The sequence below is a fragment of the Musca autumnalis genome, unplaced genomic scaffold (genome assembly GCF_047663935.1).
Source record: "Musca autumnalis isolate F117 unplaced genomic scaffold, ASM4766393v1 scaffold_4, whole genome shotgun sequence".
NCBI lineage: Eukaryota > Metazoa > Arthropoda > Insecta > Diptera > Muscidae > Musca > Musca autumnalis.
The window spans coordinates 132,592,374-132,613,658 of NW_027411977.1; the positions used below are offsets into that span (position 1 = coordinate 132,592,374).

General features: G+C 36.6%; 1 protein-coding gene across 1 annotated transcript in view; it reads right to left on the reverse strand.

Annotated features, from left to right (window-relative positions):
• Positions 1-7,347: 7,347 nt before the first annotated feature.
• LOC141402812 (uncharacterized) overlaps positions 7,348-21,285 on the reverse strand; it is a 34,389-nt gene continuing 20,451 nt past the window's right edge. The window contains exons 2-5 of the mRNA XM_073984795.1: positions 19,925-20,077; positions 19,600-19,852; positions 19,330-19,523; positions 7,348-7,622 (exon numbers count right to left, since the gene is read on the reverse strand). Coding sequence (XP_073840896.1) covers positions 7,491-7,622; positions 19,330-19,523; positions 19,600-19,852; positions 19,925-20,077 — 732 coding nt within the window. The 3' untranslated portion in view covers positions 7,348-7,490. The remainder of the gene's footprint in view (positions 7,623-19,329; positions 19,524-19,599; positions 19,853-19,924; positions 20,078-21,285) is intronic.

Genomic DNA, 21,285 nt, shown 5'->3' on the forward strand with positions numbered 1-21,285 from the left:
TTTTTGTCGGTTTTCATTTTTTTGCACGAGTATATTCTGGACGGATTTCTTCCGCGTGAGAAAATCTTTAAGCCATCAAAATATTTGAAAATGATGGGGCAATACAAATCGTAAGGACTACATGCAATAAAATCTATAAGCAATTTACGATTTAGTGTGCTTAGCCTTAAAAGGAGACCAATTGTAAAGCTCAGTAAAAGCCATTTTCATGATTTTTTTCCGAGAAAACTACGTAACTTTTTGGCAGAATTTTTTTTTCATCTGAATGAGAAAAATATTACGAAGGTTTGAGGTCGTCTACAAAAACTTGTTTTCATTAAAGCATTTTGCGGTGCCAACTCTATCTCGAAAACTAACAAACCAATTGTCATATATTTTTGTGGCCGACTGCATACAAAATAAAATAAATTGTTCCCATCCAACGCTCATACTGAGGCAATATTGTTCCGATCGACTTAAAAATTTGACCAGCTATTCTATGCTATTTATACTTTCTACCTTTTTCTGAAATTTATAAATAGGGATCACCCCTTAAACTAAAATTCAGCGCTCACATTTTGAACTTTGGTGTGGAGTGGATAATTTTATTGAAATATTTGAGATATATTGTGTACACCACTCAGCATGAAGGCAGATGGATGTTTTCTGGATCTGAAAATTAGCAAACGATGAGATTTCGTGCATGAAAATATACTACAAAAATGTTGCTAGGAAAATTTTATGTAGTGTCGCTTCACTAGGACAAGAAATCGATGTTGTCATGTTTTTATTGTCCTTTATCACTTTTACCCGATCCTTTCTTATGAAAACTCTATGATTATGTATTTCATTGAATTTCGTATATGCAATTGAATGTGCAGAAATCTGTGACAGATTCTGTTATTTAAATATCTACATCTAAAGCCCTCATTGAGTATTTAATGAATCCTAGATGAAAGATTCTCCGTTTGTGAGGCTTCTGTTAACCAACAACGAATTTATGATGCCTAATTCAGAAAAATTTTTCAAGAATCAATAGCTTCCAAAAACATTGGCATTAGCATAAATAACATCCTCATCAATAACATTCGTTACGCTGATGACACCACATTACTGGCAATCAGCTTAGCAGGGCTACAAAGACTAATAGATGCACTCATGAAGACCAGTGAAAAATATGGATTATCAATAAACATAAGAAAAACTAAATATATGATTGTCAGCAGAAAACAGGTGGAAAATAATGTACCTATGATAATTAATAACATAGAAATAGAACGTGTAAGAACATATACATATCTAAGAGTCCAGATAAATGACCGTTGGGATATGTCAAGTGAAATTAAGTGCCGAATCGAAATGGCAAGAAATTCATTTTCCAAATATAAGAAAACGCTAACCAGCCATGACATAAGCCTTTCAACGAAAATACGTTTTGTCAGATGCTACATATGGTCAGTATTATTATACTCTGCAGAAACTTGGACGATAAAATTAGCCGACGAAAAACGACTAAATTCTTTTGAAATGTGGATTTATCGTCGTATTCTAAAAATCCGCTGGACTGACCACGTTTCAAATGAAGAAGTACTACGACGGATGAATGTGGAACGACAAATAACACGCGATGTAAAAAGCCGAAAAACATCTTATCTGGGTCATATAATGCGCAATGAAAAATATAAGCTCCTCCAAGCCATTATCCAAACCACAATAGATGGAAGAAGACCAAGAGGCAGAAAAGAAACATCATGGATAAGAAATAGTCAAGAATGGACGGGACTGCTAGACGAAAGAAACCTCCTGAATACTGCCAAGAATCGAAACCTATCTATAATGGAATAAAAAATATAATTAAATTGTTAACAATGTAAAACATAATTGTATGATCGCTAACACCCGAATACGGGTTGGCAAATAAAGAAGAAGAATTCAGAAGCGTAACCATCCGAATTTGATATATAGTTAATAGATTATGCGAAATTTACCGAAATACATAAACATACTTTTTTTTGAGAAAGTAACGGGTAAAACTGATAACGGACAATTAAAACGTGACAATATCGATTTCTTGGATATGGGAAACCTACATATAATTTTCGGTGGAACATTTTTGTAGAAAATTTCATTTTGTTTTACTTTATGAGTTCAAGAACAAAAAGGACATGGAAGAAACTAAGCTAGAAGGACAGCATATTTGACATAAAGGTTCGTCATTCCATTTAACTGAAAACATGTAATCTAAAAATGATGAAACAATATCTCCGAACAGAGATATAAAGCTATTTTCTCAATGATTGATGAGGGTCAATCAAAAAAATCATTATGTCATGATTCAGAAATTTCAGCTATGGGATCTTCTTTGGGGTTCTCAATTGGGGCCTTCATTCCCAAAAGGAATTTTCCTCCCCCAGATCTTAACTTCCGCTTTGTGTCACAGTGTATTCAGTAAGATTTCCCATAGAGACCACAATGTCTTTAATAGAAGACAATGATGACTTCTCATAAAAAAACAAGATGAGAATACCAATAGACCTTTGTGAGAAGACCAGTAAGACTTCTGACGAAAGAGGTTAAAGGTCCAATCTTAATTCGATTGATAGAACTTTACTATTGTTTGCAAAAATGTGAAGAATCAATTGGATCAACAAAATAGGGATGAATAGACTACACTTCAGAGGATAGTAAATATCCTGTGAATTGTCCTTTAACTTAGTATAATATATAATTTGCATATATATTTTCTTTTACCTTTCTTTTAAAATAAATAATCATTTTAAAGAAATGTTCTTGTTCCAAATTTAAGGTTATATATCTATAACGTAGAAAAAAATTTTGCCCGGAGTCGGAGTCGAGTTATTTTTTTCGACTCAGACTCCGACTCCAGCAAAATTGCTTGACTCCGACCAGGGACGTAGCCAGGATTTCATTTCGGGGGGGGCCCACCTGACCAAAATTTTGAAAGTTCATGTTAGCAAAAAATTCTTATTTAGCAATGATATAAACCTTATTTTATACTTATATTACTGATGAAATAATTTTTAATTCCAATTTTTTATTAAAATGATGTAAGACTTCTTGGCCAATTTTCCCTTGTTTTCAGAACTTTTTGGACAACATATCAGAGTTAAGATATGTTCAAATAATAGATATATTAATAGTCGCATATACTTTCGGGTGTATCATTTATCAAATAACTCACAACTACAGTGAATGTTGTGTAATTCAGTGATATCTCTTCGGTAAGACCAAAAGAAAGAGTATACAATTGGAAAACCTTAGAAATATCTTAACCTTTCCTTTGTTTCCACTCCAATTTTATTGAGTAATTTATGGAAGGAAAATGGGATTAGTAGAGAATTGATTTATGCTGAGGGAACGTTCGGATATCATGGCGTTATCCACTAGTATTTTTTTAAATATTTGCAGGATAATTTAAGAGTTATATAAATAAAGGAAAAAATGCCGAGACACGTGTCTTCTTTTTTTGTCTTTTATCACGCTGCAATGTCAGAATATGGTCAGTTTTTTCAATTCCGGAAATTCAGGTGTCCAATCGTTGTTACTGTTACTGTCATTGAAGTTATTCCCTCAAAATATATTGGTGTCCAATCGTAGATCTAATCAAAAAGAATTTCTGAAGGCCGATAGTGGTTTTCTTGATAGAGAACTAATGCTGAGCAATAGTGAGTCATATTTATGATGAAATTCTAGCACCCAATCGTGGGTATGTAATGACAAATCCTGGTGCCCAATTGGGCATCCGTCAATTAACTATTTTGGCTTCAAATAGTCGGACTTCTCTTATAGAAATTCTTGTTTCCTATCCAGGATTTTCTCATAAATTGATCACGAACCAAGAAAACTCCTGTCTTATCAGTCCTGAATACCTTTAAAATGAAATTCTGGAGCCCAGAATTTTAGCAAAAATCCATGAACACAATTGCCAATTCCCAATCTACATTTTTTATACTCTCAGCCTTTAGTCAAAATGTGCCTCATCGAAATAATGGTTTTAGGGCCAAAGTGTGTTTGGAAGAAATCTGTTTCAGAAAATTTAGAGTCGACTTAGCTATGTTCGTCCGTCTGGTTGGCTGCCTGGAGAACACGATAATTCTCGAACGTATCAACCGATTCGATCCTCCTATCGATACCTTTCACATAGTATTTGAAAATTTTTCAGAGAAGTACAGTTTAAGACCTCTCTGGATAATTAGTAAATATACCTGTGTAAGCTTAAGACCTCAGTAGTCATGGCTTAACTTCCTTTATGCTAATAATTTAGTTATAAGTAAGAATATGAAATAAATTAATAACTAAAAAGACCTCTATGGAAACGGTTTGCTTTTTTGCAACAATTGTTCTCGGGGCCCCTATTACTACAATACAAGTTTTTTCATGCCCATACTTCCAGAGAAAATGGCCCGAAAGCTGTAAGGAACACCTACGGCCATCATGTGTAGTGGCTGGTGTGCATGACAATTTTCGAACCGGATACTGCGTTGGTCCAAACATTCTTTATAGCAATATTTGTGCGAGCCTTATATAAAGTTCGTAGATGGTGATTTTCGGTCTACTCCTTCTGGTATTTCCCCCTCAAAATTCAAGAATTTTAGCTACAGTGGTAAGTGCGACTTTTCTTGAACGGAGCAACAGATTTGTTCCAAACTTTGGTTTTAGTAATATTTTCTCCAAACTTAGTTTTAACTCGAAAATGGGTACATGCCAACAAACCTTCAAAATAGTTGTTTAATGCAGTTTAAGGACGGTATTCTTTATGTTTAGAGCGGTATTATGTTTTTCGTGGCAAGTCTATATTTTTTTCTTGAAAAAAAAAACTGAAAATTATACTGTGACGCACTGAAATGAATGACTCCCAAAATAAGATATACTTCCAAAATGAACTATGCCGGTCCGGTCCATTTCTTCAGTTACCTCCTCCGTAACATTTGTAATCAATGATAAAATCTATATTTTGTTGGTAAGTTCATACGTCCGAAAATTGCTACAAAATCTCCTAATACATAACTCTGGGTTAAAACATTTTGGTTGTGTAGCCGCTATTCGATCTATTCATAGATTAATGTTTCAGTTCGTACAGACTCAGGGTATATCCCTGTCCGCAAAGCAAACTGATACTTCTTGAGATTTTGACTAATCTGAATATGTTTCCGATCAGTTTTTTATTTCGTTTGTCGTTATAAATCCTTTGCCGAAGAAGAATAAAAAAATATTTCTAGAAATGTGCATCCATTGAAATTACTTCCCAAAATATAATTCAAAGAGTAATCGACAAAAAAATCTCTGAAGATAAAATTCAATGTAATTTCGAAATATTTGAAATAATATGCTTAATAAAATATAAACACTCACCTCAATATCAATAATCTTGATTTTATTAACATTCGAAAGATGATCCAAGACGAGTGCATTTTTTCCAAACTTTGGGTAGGGTATACCCATTGGAGTGATCCGATGTAGTACATATTCGGACCTAATACAAATCTGTAGGAAATATTTTTTTTCTTTATTAGTCTATGGATATTTTCCTTACAGACTATATAATTAGATATGTTGTACTTAATTTTCTGAATATATTACAATTTTACTTTTCATTTTCAAAGTTTGAGCTAAATTAATTTCTCTCTTAAAGGGTTATTTTACACATTAGCCAGTTTAGGTGGTGCCGGTAGGATTTTCTAGACCTTTTTGGGTCATTATCTCAGGAAGTATGGACTTTCCCACAAAAAAATTACAACGTCGTAACAGGGGCCGCAAGTGCAACCTGCTGCGTCACAAATTAATAAGATCAGAGAGGAGTTGGTAAACTATACTTTTTCCAAATTTTGTGTGGGAAGTACTCAAGTGAGTGGACCGATATAGTCCATATTAGAACTCGATCTATGCCTGAAAGTAATATTACCAATAGCAAAGTTTGGCTCAATTCGGTTATTCCCTCCTAGAGTTATCATGCCCACAATCTTGACGAAAATTTTTGAACCTTTGTGGAGGAGGTACCGGAAGGAGTGGACCGATATGGTCTATCTTCGAATTTAAACTAAGTTTGGACAAAGTATTGAAAGACCCAAAATTTTAACCAAATATGTTGATCCGTTCGTGCACTCCAACTACGACACATGGTATTATATGGGTTGTTTGCAGTTTTCGTGCTGATTTCTGAGGATATATGGATTTGCTCCTGAAAAAAATTATATCGTCGTAATGGGGGTAGTGAATACAAGTGGCTGCAACAAAAAGCAAAGCGATTCGAGAGCAGGCCTTAAACTGCACTTAAGCAAAATTTTGTGTGGGAGGTACCCGAAAGAGTGAACCAATGGGGTCCATATTAGAACCTCATCTATGTCTGGTAGAAATGTCACTATGTGCAAAGTATGGACTAATTCGGCTACTCCCTTCAAGAGTTATCGTGCGGAAAATTTTTCCGAACATTTTTGAACTTTTGTGGGGGAGGTACCTGAAGGAGTGGACCGATATGGCCCATCTTCGAACTTAAATCAAATCTGGACAAAATATTTCGATACCCAAAATTTGAACCGAATCGATTGATCCGTTCGAGAGTTATCGACAGACGGACGGACATTGCTAGATCGACTCAAAATTGTCTGAAACGGATATCGTACAAACATACTTGGGGTCTAAAACCATTACATCGATGAGGCACATTTTTGGCCGTATCAAAGTGTAAATACCCTCTTTAGCCTAAAGGCTGAGGGTATAAAAATGGTTGATATAGTTTTTTGTTGCAAATTTCAAACATAATAAAGAATTTGTAATTGTTATGATGTTCAAAATAGTTCATTACAAAAACGTGTTAGAGACTATATACTTATTGCTTTTATCAAAATTTGCAAAAACAGATGTTTCTAGATGTTGTTTATAAGCCAAAGTATTGGGCGTAATATACTACAAACGTCCAATAAATAAACAAAACGTCTTGTTCTGAACTCAGTACAAGACAGTCAGCCTAAAGTTACGATTAAACGCTTAAACAACACCTTAAAACTTAACAACAACTATGCAGAAAATTGCTCGAAAAGCCGAAAGTTTTTATTATTTTTACACTTTCCAATATGTTGGACAATAAGTATACCAATGTAGTTAAATAATTCTCTGTAATACTTCATCCAAATACTTTACATATTTCTTGAAAAATTTAAAACAGTTTAAAATTTTATTCAAAAATTAAAAAATGTGTAACATACGCTAATTTCTTATGGGAACAAAATCATTTCACCTGGCTACGTCGGTGACTCCGACTCGTAGACTCCGACTCCGACTCCGAAACCCTGCTTAGCACATATCGAAGTAGTAAAAAAACTCTATTTATTTGTTATATATAAAATTGTATGTAGCAAAAATTTATTTCAGCATTGTTAAATACAAAAAATATTTTAAAGTATTTATTTCATTATTGTAATGTATAATTCGTATAAAAAAAAAACTATTTACTCTAATAAAATAATTAACAATTACACACACTTTCTCTCTCTCTAATATGTTAAAACGTGATGGTGTTGTCGCTGTTGTCCATTGGATGTTGTTCTTGAAAATGAGTGCGGCTTTTTGATGTTCGGATCGTTTACATCAAATTGATTAAACAATTCATCAAAGTCATTGAATAGCTGAAATAAAAAAAATGATAAAGTAAAATTTATTATTTATTATTATTAAAATAAATCTTTAAAATGCATTTTATTTATTTATTTTAAATTGATCTATAGTGGAACCCGATAACCAAAGACTACACATATTATGCCTGTCCGTGTACTCGATAATTTGTAATAATTATTACAAATGTTTCTAAAACTGAGAGTTGTATAAAGAAAAAGTTGCTGAAGAATGTGTTTCAGCAACATTTACGAGGACAAAGCTATTATCTGGAAATATATGCTTTGTTCCAGAACCTACAAGAAGCTACTATTTTTTACTACGATAACATTTTTTCCTTTATGTTATCGGAAAAAATAGTAAAAATTAGTAGATTCTTGCAGTACTGGAACAGACCAACAATGTCAAACGTATTATTTTTTATGAGTTTTCGATTTTTTCTCAAAAAATATTTTAGGCTGAAGAGGGTATATGGTAAAAATAAAATTTCTTTTGCAATTCCATTTAAAACAAAAATAAAAAAAAAAATTGCGAGCCCACCTACGATTTTTGGTATAGAGGTCAAGAAAAAAATTTGGGTTTCAAATCCGTTCGCCTTCACAAAATTGGCCGATGCGCGCAAATTTTTTTTTTATCTTATATATAAAAGACAATGTGTGTATGTTTGTATGTTCCGTATAGACTCCAAAACGGCTGAACAGATTTTCGTGAAAATTTCAGAGAATGTATAGGTAACACCCGTGGTGAAAATAGGCTACATATTTTTTTGAATTTTGGTGGGGGCGGGGTTCCTCCCCCATGCCATACTTTTTTAAAAACCCTACTTTAGCAAGCCCACTTTTTAAATATGTTGTATATCCAAAATTACCAAACCGATTTTCCAGAAATTTTCAGAGAATGTACAGGGAGGATCCGTGGTGAAAACATATCTGTTGAATTTCGGAGGGGCGGGGTACGTCCGCCATGGCCTTTTTTTAAACACGAATCTTAGCAAAACTGAAACGAACGATTGTGTTAATTCTTCCGAACTTCCACCACCCAAACCGCTCTGCTCCGAAGTTCCACCCTCCTAACAACCCCGCTCCGAACTTCCACCCCTGATCCACCCCGCTCCGAACTTCAACATTCCGAACTACTCTGCTCCGAACTTCCACCCTACAAATTGATGTTACTCGATTTTACTCTTAGACTATACTCTATTTGAGAGTTTAATAAAATTACATCTTATATATAAAAGACAATGTGTGTATTAGGGATATAACTTTTTGCACTTTTTTGCAAATATCAAAAATACCACCACATAGCCGTGTAGAGCATGGAAAACTATTATGAAATATGGTGTAAATTTTTCTCTATCGCGAAAAAAGTTTCCGCACCAAATGCATTGAAGTTCAGTAATGCATTTTTTAATTTTATCTGTTATAACAACATATTTGCTTTTCATTAAAATTTTTATTTTTTTGTAATCTAATTTAAAATCATTATCAAACCGTTCTGGACCAATTTTTTCTCAAATCGCGCCATTTCGGAGCATATTAGGAACTTTTGACACTATTGCAATTATTGGTTTTTCTTTGTAAACTCGTGAATTTTATGTTTATATTTATTGTACCTATCGGACAAGAGAATATGGTGTCATTTGCAACAAAATCGCGAAAGTTACAGGCGGTTTTTACTGACTTTGCCTGTGAGAATTGAATTTATTTTCTATAATATTTATTCAAACAAAGCAAATTTATTCAAAGAAAGCAAATTTATTCAAACAAGCAAAATTTTAAGTAGAAAAAATATCAAAAGGGTTTTAGTAATCACAGTCGGTGTGGAAACATTTTTCACCGAATCGATCTTAGAAACGCGTTTTCATTATTAGGACAAAATTCCCCACATGGTACAGGTGTTGTCTTTTTGTAAAAAACGAATACGATTCTCACAGGCAAAGTCAAAAAAAGTCAAACAAAAACAACCCGTAACTTTCGCGAATTCCTTGCAAATGACCCCATATTCTCTTGTCCGATAGGTACAATAAATATAAACAAAAAATTCACAAGTTTATAAAGAAAAACCAAAAATTGCAATAGTGTCAAAAGTTCCTAATATGCTCCGAAATGGCGCGATTTGAGAACAAATTGGTCCAGAACGGTTTGATAATGATTTTAAATTAGATTACAAAAAAATAAAAATTTTAATGAAAAGCAAATATGTTGTTATAAGAGATAAAATTAAAAAATGCATTACTGAACTTCAATGCATTAGGTGCGGAAACTTTTTTCGCGATAGAGAAAAATTTACACCATATTTCATAATAGTTTTCCATGCTCTACACGGCTACGTGGTGGTATTTTTTTGGTTATAGCCCTAGTGTGTATGTTAGTATGTTTGTACCGATTTTCTTGAAATTTTCAGAAAATATACTGGGAACACCCGTGGTGAAAATAGGCTATATTTTTTTTTTTAATTTCGGAGGGGGCGGGGTATCTCCCCTTTGCCCTATTTTTTTAAAAACTATTTAAGCACGCCCACTTTTTAAGTTTATTTATCCAAAACTACTGAACCTATTTTCCTGAAAATTTCAGAGAATGTACAGAGAGACCCCGTGGTGAAAATATGTTATATATTTTGTTGAATTTCGGAGGGGGTGGGGTGCCTCCCCTATGCCCACTTATTTAAATACGTTATTTCTTCAAAAATACTGAATCAATTTGCCTGAAAATTGCATTGCATGAATTTCGGTAGGGCGGGGTACCTCCGCTATGCCCAATTTTTAAAAAAAGCTATTTTAGCAAAACTGATACGAACGATTGAATTAATTCATTCGAACTTTCACCATCCAAACCACCCCGCTCCGAACTCCCACCCTCCGATCTACCTCGCTCCGAACTTCCACCTTCCGAACCACACAGCTCCAAACTTCCACCCTCCGAAGCACCCTGCTCCGAACTTCTACCCTCCGAACCACTCTGCTCCGAACTTTCAGCCTCCGGACTTCCACCTTCCGAACCAACCTGCTTCGAACTTCCACCCTCCTAAACATTCTGCTCCGAACCACCCCATTTCGAAATTCCACTTTGCGAACCTCCCCCTCCGAACTTTCACCCTACAAATCGATGTTACTCGATTTTACTCTTAGACTATACTCTTGAGAGTTTAGTAAAATTACATCTTCTTATATATAAAAGACAATGTGTGTATGTTACTATGTTTGTTTGTTTGTATGTTCCGAATAGACTCAAAAAGGGCTGAACCGATTTTCTTGAAAATTTCAGATAATGTACAGGGAACACCGGTGGTGAAAATAGGCTATATATTTTTTGCATTTCGGAGGGGGCGGTGTTCCTCCCATATGCCCTATTTTTAAAAACGCTATTTTAGCAAAACTGACAAACCTATTGGAGAGAAAATTAATTTGCGAGACAATGGTTGTTGTGTCTCCGATCCTAGGTACTCATTTGGGGCCTAAAGACCCGACCACGCCCACTTTTTAAGTAGCTTATATATCAAAAACTGCTTAACCGATTTTTTTGAAAATGTCAGAGAATCTACTGGGAGGACCCGTGGTGAAAATAGGGTATATATTTTGTTAAATTTCGGAGGGGGTGGGGTACCTCCCCCATGCCCTATTTTTTTAAAGCGTTATTTTAACAAAATTGACGAACGTATCGGGGAGAAAATTAATTTGCGAGACAATGGTTGTTGTGTCTCCGACCCTAGGTACTGATTTGGGGCATAAAGACCCGACCACGCCCACTTTTTTAAATAGCTTATGTATCAAAACTGCTTATCCAATTTTCTTGAAAATTTCAGAGAATCCACTGGGAGGACCCGTGGTGAAAATAGTTTATATATTTTGTTGAATTTCGGAGGGAGATGGGAACCTCCCCCATGCCCTATTTTTTGAAAACGATATTTTAACAAAACTCAAGAACGTATCGGAGAGAAAAATAATTTGGGGACAATGGTGGTTGTGTCTCCGACCCTATGTACTCATTTGGAACCAGACCACGCCCACTTTCTAAATATCTTATATATCCAAAACTACGAAGCCGATTTTCTTGAAAATTTCAGAGAATGGATAGGGATGACCCTTGGTGAAAATAGGCTATATATTTTGTTGAATTTCTGAGGGGGCGGCGTACCTCCTCTTTGCAATATTTTATTAAAACTCTGTATTTGCAAAACTTACTAACGTATGGCTTAGAAAATAAATTTGCGAGACAACGGTGTTTTAATCTCCGACCCTAGGTACTTATTTAGGGCTTAAAGACCCGACCATGCCCACATTTTTAAATATATTATATCTATGAAACTACTGAGCCGATTTTCTTTAAAATTTCAGAGAATTTACAGCGATGGCCATCATGAACACACGTGGTGAAAATAGGCTATATATTTTTTTGAATTTTGGGGGGAACGGGGTACCTCCCCCATGCCCTCCTTATTTTAAAATCATTTTAGCACGCCCATTTTTTAAATACGTTATATCTCCAAAAATTCTGAACCGATAGCCTATTTTCACCATGTACAGGGATAATCCCTGGTGGAAATATGCTATATAAGCTTACGAACGTGTCCGTATCCCCAACCCTGGGTACATATTTTAGCCGTAAGACCCGAGCACTCCCGATTTCTGAAATATGTTACAAATCATTGGAAATAACAGATGTTATGCATAACGAAGCTTTGGTCTTATTAGAAAGCAAGTCTTTATATTAGAAGGCAACGTATCGATAGCTATAGCTTCATCAGTAGTGCGATTCTCTAACTCATTTGTTGAGTTACCGACAAATGTCGGTAAAATTACAATGCTTATAATTCCGGTAATTAACGATTTTTTTGGTAAGTTAGCGACGTATAAAAAGCAGTCGTAAAGTTCTACCGATAGCATGAGTATTGTCAAGTTTTCTATGAACTTTTAATTCATAATTTTGCGTTTAAATTGTACCGAATTTTGTCGGTAACTCAAAAAATGTCCCACTACAGGTATACATTAAAAGAAGGTGCAAGGACTGGACATTCTATTGATTGAATTGCACACATGCAATATTAAATGGAAATTGTCATCTGGAACGAATGTACGATGGCACATGAAAATTCCCAAGAAGCTTTAGAACGATTCTTGAAGGATTTAAGATCAATTCATGTTTAGATTTCGGACAAACACTACCAGTTATACTATTCCAGCAGATGAAATAAATGCATGCCTCAAGTCATAAGTTAACATGCCGCCAAATTTCATATAGACACCATCATTTCTGAAGATGTTTTATTTATAGTCACTTGCAGATCCCGACTAATTTGCGACGCAAGAAAAATATAATTTTCTTAAGAAAAGGTACCATAAAACTGTTTTAAGGGCCAGCAACGCGGACCGGGCCGGCTAGTTCTCATATAAAGAAAAATATTTAAAACTGCCTTACTTGTTTTTATGAGATAATTTATGCATAAATCGTTAACAGCATTCCATATCTATTCGATTATGTTAAAATATTTACTAAATTTATTTTTATTTTCGCGGAAAATCAACAAATAATAAAAAAAATTGAAGTAAATCCAAATTATACTGCCCCAGAGCCCGTACAAACCTCTAAAAAATAAATTAAAAATATCAACAGAATCTAGAAAATGCATAGAAAAATAGGAAACCAAATTTATAGCTATTGGGAGCATAAATTGCATATTATAGCAACAACAAAAGAGAAAAAAATGTTGATAAAAAAAATAGAAAAAATATTTGGATAACTCCAACTATTTCGCTAAAATTCCATACAATCTATACTTATTAATGAGTTGAATAATAATGACTCACTGACTGATTGATCATCAACGCCCAGGCTAAACGGCTTTAACTAGAATCATGACATTTTGGGTGAGCGTCACTCTTGGTCCGAAGGTGTCAGAAAAGGCTGGGTTTTGAAAATTCAAATTAGAACGGTACGAAAAGTACTAAAAGGTACTAATAATGGTACCATTCGTATTTGGCGAACCGGTCGAGCTAGAGTTCTGAAATTTGGAATGAGGATCACTGATGGAGTGTAGAAAAAAACCAAAGGGTTTTTGAATATTCGAAAAATAAGTGTACGAAAAGTACTAAAATGTGCTAAATTTGGTACCAATTCGTATGTTGTGAAAAGATAAAGCTTAAAGGTTGACATTTGGAGTGAGAATCAAAGTTAAAACGTACGACATTACAACATTTGGAACATAGAATTTGGGCGAACGGATAGAGCTACAATCCTCAATTTTTTAAATAAGGTAATTGTTGGAGTGGAAATTTGATGTAGTTTTGAAAATTCATACTTATGGGTACAAAAAGTATTAAATGGTACTAAATTTGGTTCAATTTGGATTTGGGTGAACGAATAGAGCTGGAATTCTGAATTTTGGAATAAAGGTTACTGTTGGAGTGTAGAGTGGAAGTAGTTTTGAAAATTAGTACTTATGGGTAAAAAAGTACTAAATGGTACTAAATTTGGTACAATTTGGATTTTGGCAGAACGGGTAAATCTAAAATCCTGAAATTTGGAATTAAGATTGTTGTTGGAGTATAGGATTAAGGTAGTTTTGGAAAAGTACTAAACTTGTTGGAGTGCAGGAAATTTGTACTTATTGGTACAAAATTTACTAAATTTGGTACAATTTGGATTGGTGAAAGGATAGAGCTGAAATCCTGAAATTAGGATTGCTGTTGGAGTATTGGATTGCGGAAGTTTTAGACATTCGTGCTAATGGGAACGAAAAGTACTAAATTTTGTATATTTTGGAGTTGGGCGAACGGATAGAGTTGGAATTCGTACTGCCTGCTCGATTGTGAATGCTATCCAAGCCTGCCTAATAGGCTCGTTGGTCCAGAGGTTAACTTTTGTACCTTTGGTCCAGAGGTTAACGCTTGTACCTTTGGACCTCTCTAGAACATGGAGATCTCTCCTGACGTGCTTTGGAGGGGAAGCATTTCACTACATCGTGACAGGGATGCTCACAGTACGATAACACCCAAGCAGGCACTGTATTGACCACATCCTCTTGTGCTGGTGCACCGGGAAACCCTTGATCTCCTTATGAATAGGGTTCACTGGTGTCATGAGGAGGTGCCCTTTTGCAGTCTTCAGGGCGGCATTGTGGCAGGTTTGAATATTCTTCCGCTGAATAGCGCTAAAATTTTCATACCGCCTACTTTGTCAGCTTTCTAAGTGCTGCCGGGCAGCGACTTGAGGGCCCTGTTTCTACTTCTAATTTTATTGCAGATAGCACGGACAACTTAAAGATGGTATAGAACTTTACACCCAATATTTTGGGCTAGTTTGTGTTAGGAATCAGGACACCATCGGCCAATATGTTCAGTGGGAGCCTCATGGCGATATCTGGCGAGCTGTGGCATTCTGCACTTATACTCGTATTCGCTGTACAAAAGATGGAGCTATCAATTTGCTCGACCAGCTAGGACGGAATGCCAAAGCTCATAATGGGTATTGAAGTCCTGAATCAAACTAATATCAGGCATATTACGCGAGGCTCAGCTTTTCATCAGCGGTATGTAAACAGAGCTACCTCCACCCCGAGATAGGCCTGTACTGGACAGACTGGTGTATTAGGAAGGCAAGTTTTCTTCTCGTATCAGACAAAGATAGTGTACTCAGGTTATGGAAAGAGCATGACGAAGATAACAAATGAATGGCACAATAAACACAAATAGCCACAAGGTATCTGCTAAAGTGGGGCTGGCAGTAAACGGCAATAATACCCAGCTAACATTTTTTTCCGAATTCTTTGCGAATTCGGTCAGAATCTCTGCACAAGTTGCCGATTCTGATGCCGAATTCGGTACAAATGTTGTATGGACGTGTCCACCGAAATCGGAAAGAATTTTCTAAGAAAATTCTAACAAAATAATAGAGTTTCGCAAAGAAATCCGGTCCGTATTCGGAAAAAAATCGGGAAAATTCTGTGGAAAATTCAGATTTTTTTTCAGAAAATCGGTCCGAATTTGGAAAGAAATTCTGGAAAAATTCGAAGAAAAGATTAGATTTTCTGGAAAAATCTGATGAAATTCTTGGCGGCTGACTGATATTGACACACAACACAGAACAAATCCCCAACTCAGAAACAATTCTCTTTTAATGCTTTATTTATGGATGATTCTATTTTCAAACGTCTTAATGATTTTCCCTGTTGTTATCATGTTGTGGTTAATAGTAGAAGAATGTACACGAGTATGTTAAAGCTATCAACACTAGCTTGAATTATTATATGTTGCATTTATATTAAAACAATTCAAAAACTGTATATGCGAATTTTATAAAAAATCACTTTGTTTTTCGACAACACTTACTTACTTACTTACTTACTTAGCTGGCCCATTACAGAACATTTGTTCTATAGGCCGAACTAAGTAAAGATCTCCAATTCTCTCTATTTGTTGCTTCGCTTTCTGGAATACCGCGCCTTTTCATCTCATCATCCACTTGTTTGCGCCATCTATTCCTTGGCCTGCCAATTCTGCGTGCACCGCCATGTGGCATGTATTCATACGCCTTTTTAGCGGGTTCATCATCGCTCATTCTTATGATATGGCCAAGCCAACGCAATCGCTGCATCTCGATTCGTTTAACAATATTGATGTCGTTGTATAGCAGATACAGCTCGTGGTTCATGCGACGTCGATATTCACCGTCAACGCCGATTGGTCCGTAGATCTTTCGAAGAATTTTTCTCTCAAACACACCAAGCACTGCCATGTCTGCTTGCGCAAGTACCCAGGCTTCGGAGCCATACATCAGCACGGGTAGTATCAGTGTTTTGTAGAGCGTTATTTTTGTTTGACGAGATGTGGCTTTGTTTTTAAACTGCTTACTTAAACCAAAGTAGCATCTGTTGGCCAATACAATTCTTCTTTTTATTTCACAACTGATGTCGTTTGTTGTGTTTACGGAGGTGCCGAGGTAGACGAAGTCTTTTACTACCTCAATATTATAGGAACCAACTTCCACAGTCGGTCCGAGCTCAATGGACGCATTGCGCGTCGACACCATCAACTTGGTCTTTTCACCGTTTACCGCCAGACCCACTTTAGCAGATTCTCCTTCGACCTTCATAAAGGTATCAGTTACTTCTTTTACTGATCGGCCTATGATGTCTATATCATCAGCATAAGCAAGTAACATGTGACTATTGGTGTAGATTGTGCCACTTCTTTTGACGTTTGCCTCTCGTATAACCTTTTCCAGCAGGATGTTAAAGAGATCACATGAAAGGCTGTCTCCTTGTCTGAAACCTCTTTTGGTACCAAACTCTTCGGAGAGGTTCTTTCCTATTTTAACTGAGGAGCTCGTGTCAGTTAAAGTCATTTTGCAAAGCCGAATGAGCTTTGCGGGGATACCAAATTCAGACATGGCTTGGAATACCTTTGAACGCAGCGGGCTGTCGAAGGCTGCTTTATAATCGACAAAAAGGTGGTAGGTGTCGATCTGCATCTCTTGGGTCTTCTCCAGGATTTGCCGCAGGGTAAATATCTGGTCAATGGTGGACTTGCCAGGTCTAAAGCCGCATTGGTATGGTCCAATTATTTCGTTGACCATTGGCTTTAGTCGTTCGCACAATATCCCTGACACGATCTTGTAGGCAATAGGGAGTAGACTTATGCCCCTATAGTTAGAGCATACAGTCTTATCTCCCTTCTTGTGGACGGGGCACAGGATACTCAGGTTCCAATCGTCGGGTACTCGTTCTTCCTGCCAGATGGTGCTAACTAGCTGATGAATACACCTTATCAGCGTGTCGCCTCCGGTTTTGAACAGCTCGGCTGGTAAGCCATCGGCTCCTGCTGCCTTATTATTCTTCAGCCGATTTATTGCTGTCTTTACCTCATCTTGGCTGGGCGGTATACATTCAATACCATCTTCTGGGATTGGGACTGTGGTATCTTCGTCGTCTTCGCTGCTATTGGATACCAACAGTTTTGAAAAATGTTCTTTCCATATCCTGAGTACACTATCTGTATCAGTTACCAAATTACCTTGCTGGTCTCTACAGGAGGATGTGCCTGTACCAAAGCCATCAGTTTGATGCTTGACTCTTTGGTAGAATTTTCGGACTTCATTCTGGCTCCTGTACATCTCGAGTTTTTCACACTCCCGCTTTTCCATCTCTCTCTTTTTCCTGCGGAAAAGACGTTTCTCCTCTCTCCTTTTCTCCCTGTATCTCTCTCGTGCGCTACGCGTTGCTACGGATTGTAAAGTAGCCCTATATGCCGCATTTTTCTCTTCGGTGGCAGCACGACACTCCTGATCATACCATGGATTCCTTGGTGGAGGCCTCTGGTATCCAAGTATGGATTTTGCGGCTGTTTGCATGGAGTGGGCAATGCTTTGCCATTGCGCTGATATGTTATCGGGATGAGGAGTGCTTTGATTAAGCAATTGGGCTAGTTGAGTGGAATATGCTGTGGCTATCTGTTGTGATTGCAGCTTACCGATGTCTAACTTTCGTGTTGTATCTGTTCGTACTTTGTTTGCTATGTTTAAGCGGGTGCGTACCTTTGCTGCAACAAGGTAGTGGTCCGAATCAATGTTTGCGCCTCGGAACGATCGTACATCCAACACGCTCGATGAATGTCTTCCATCTATCACAACATGATCAATTTGATTTCTTGTTTTCTGATCTGGAGACAGCCAGGTGCCCTTATGAATATCGAGATGATTAAATCTGGTACTGCTAACTACCATGTTTTTTGCAGCTGCAAAGTCTATCAGCCTCATACCATTGTCAGATGTTTCACTGTGGAGGCTGAATTTCCCGACTGCTGGGCCAAAGATATTCTCCTTTCCAATTTTGGCATTAAAATCGCCTAGAATGATTTTAATGTCATGGGCAGGGCAACGGTCATATGTTTCTTCTAAGCGCTCGTACAATATATCTTTGGTCTGTTCGTCCTTTTCTTCAGTGGGAGCATGAGCGCAAATAAAGCTGATGTTGAAGAATTTAGCTTTTATTCGAATTGCAGCAAGTCTTTCATTCACTGGAGTAAAGCTGGATACCAGATGTTTTAGTCTCCGACTAACTACAAATCCGCAACCAAACTCATGCTTTACGTCATGGCAGCTATAATACAGTGCGTCACCTTTAGGTGTTGTTGTGACGCCTTTCCCAATCCATCGTATTTCCTGTACGGCAGTAATATCGGCCTTGTACTTTTCAAGTACGTCTGCCAATACGAAGACTGCACCTTCTCTATAGAGAGTGCGAACATTCCAGGTGCAGATTCGCAGATCATGGTCCTTAAAACGTTTGCGGGGTTCGTCAACTTTAGAGGGGGTTGTTTTTCTTTTCTTTCGTTTTTTCATAGTATGCTGCTTTTTTCTAGGGGAGGGTTACTAGCCCGACAACAATCGAACAAAAAGATCCCTTAGAAAATCGATTAGAAATCGGAACGAATTCGGCACGAGACTCTTAAGGTTCTTCAGAAAATGTGCAGAGATTCTTAAAAAAAAGTTTTAGAAAATCGGTACAATTTCTAGAAAAATATTGGAGAAATCGACAAATATCTAAAAAATATTCAGAAAATTTCGGAAAAAATCGGAAGTCAGAGCCCTCGGAAAAAATTGTTAGCTGGGTGGTTACAAATTTTAAATATTCTGAAAGAGGTGTTGTGTAATTACTTATACAGTAGAAGTTCTTAACGTTCCAAAGGAAAAATATTTTCGTATGAATGTTATAAAAGTTTTAGCTTACATGACTTTGACTTGTCAAAGTGTAATCAGGTAGGTAATTTTTGGATCCACCGCCGCTAACACCATGTTGCACCAGCGTTCCAGCTTTTCCAGTCAATGGCGATAGTGGGGAATTTAAAATATTTACATTTTGATAAGATTTTGCCTTAGCCAAAGGTTTGTTGCCGCCGAGAGGGGAGACATTTTGAAATTGAGCTGTAAAGAAAGTAGGTTTTAATCAAAGAAAAAAAAAGAAAGAAAACAAGAAATACTTCTCTTCAAAACAACTTACATTTGTCTTTAGGTTGGAATTTAACTTGATTCAATAGGGGATTGTGTATGCGAAAAGGACTGTAGACCGGCAGTGTTACACCTTCGGGTGATAATGTGTTTCGTTGGCCATGTATTTGTGGATACAAATAGGTGGTATCAATCGATGGCAATTCCTGATATTGATAACGTCCTTCTTGTGGTATATAACGGCCATCGGAACTCAGGGCTATGCGGAATACCTTGCGTGACGGACGATTGAAGAATGGATAAACCTAAAAACATAAAATGGGTTATAAATGATTTTTAGCGCTAAGAAAATATTATGGATGATTTGATGTTGTTACCTGTGGATTTCGTTGCTCAGGCAATATGCCATCTGGTACAGCAATACCATCTTTTTGTAGCTGATTTAAAAATAGACGATCTGTCTCAAATGCTGTATCGGGTATTCTACCACCGGCATGTGGCAAAACCTGTTCACGATAAATTTGTCGTTTCTGGAAGAGGAGAATATTCTTGATCAATATAAAATTCTTACTTGGTATAACCATGTCCGTCGTTCCGTTTGTCTGTATTTGGTTACAAAACCTAACGATTTTGTAACGAAATAGCTAAAATTTGTAGTTAATTATTCTTTGGAGAGATGAAACATTCCCACAGAAAGTTGTCGCTAGAGGACCACGTTTTGTCCGGTATTTTGAAGCTTTTAGCCACGTTATACAACCGAAATACTTAAAATTTGATGATTCATCTTACTTAGGGGTCTAACGTATCCTGCTGAGAATTAACGATCCACGATATTATTATCGCCAGCATAAGTAAGTAAGATGTGGATATTTCTGTACATATGCTTATCCAGCAAGAAGTTTATTGCTGTCATTACCTTATCTGGACGGTGTACACTAGTATTGAGACATTTTTTGACTTTTTTATGCAAAAATTATTTCGTTAATTCCGTTCTACAAACTGCAAATTGAGAACAAAGGTCGCATTGGTTATTTCAGCGGTAAAAGTCCTGGCTATGGAAGCGACAGTGTCCATGCTTACCAGCTCTGCGATATCTAATTGTTTCGAGAGTAGCACTAACTCATACGACAGTAGTATAAATTCCACAAGGCTATCAACAACGAAGCTGCTCGGGTGAACGACTACTTGGTAAGCATGCTTTGTCTGATGTAGTGGAGTATGCAATTTGACTACAAAAATCTTGAGAATCTTGAATATCAGATCGTGGTCCTTAAGAATTTAACTATAGAAGTTATGTGGGGTGCGATCCAATTGGAAGATTGGAAAGCTCAAACAATCGCGGAATAACTCCAGAATTTTTTTAGATGTCTTCAATCTGTGGGGATCAATTATGTTGATTGTTGCCGATTGTTAAATGACCGGGTTTGTAGTTCGCAACAAATTTTTAAAGAAAAAGACACCCTATATAATCAGTTGGATCGCGTTCTTCTCTTCGGCATGAAAGATAAGCTCCATGGGCGACTAGATCACCAAACATCGAGTACTCCTTTGTGTAGGATTTTATGAGCAATTATGTTCAATTGAAAGCAACCTTTACCAATGGAAAAAATGAGTTTTAGGAAACACAAAGCGGCTGCAGAGACAACATGAAGTTACTCTTCCTTCACTTCACAGCGAGGAGGAGTGAGACCGCTTTCGTAATGTCTAAGCAGATCTCAAATTCTACAATATACACTGG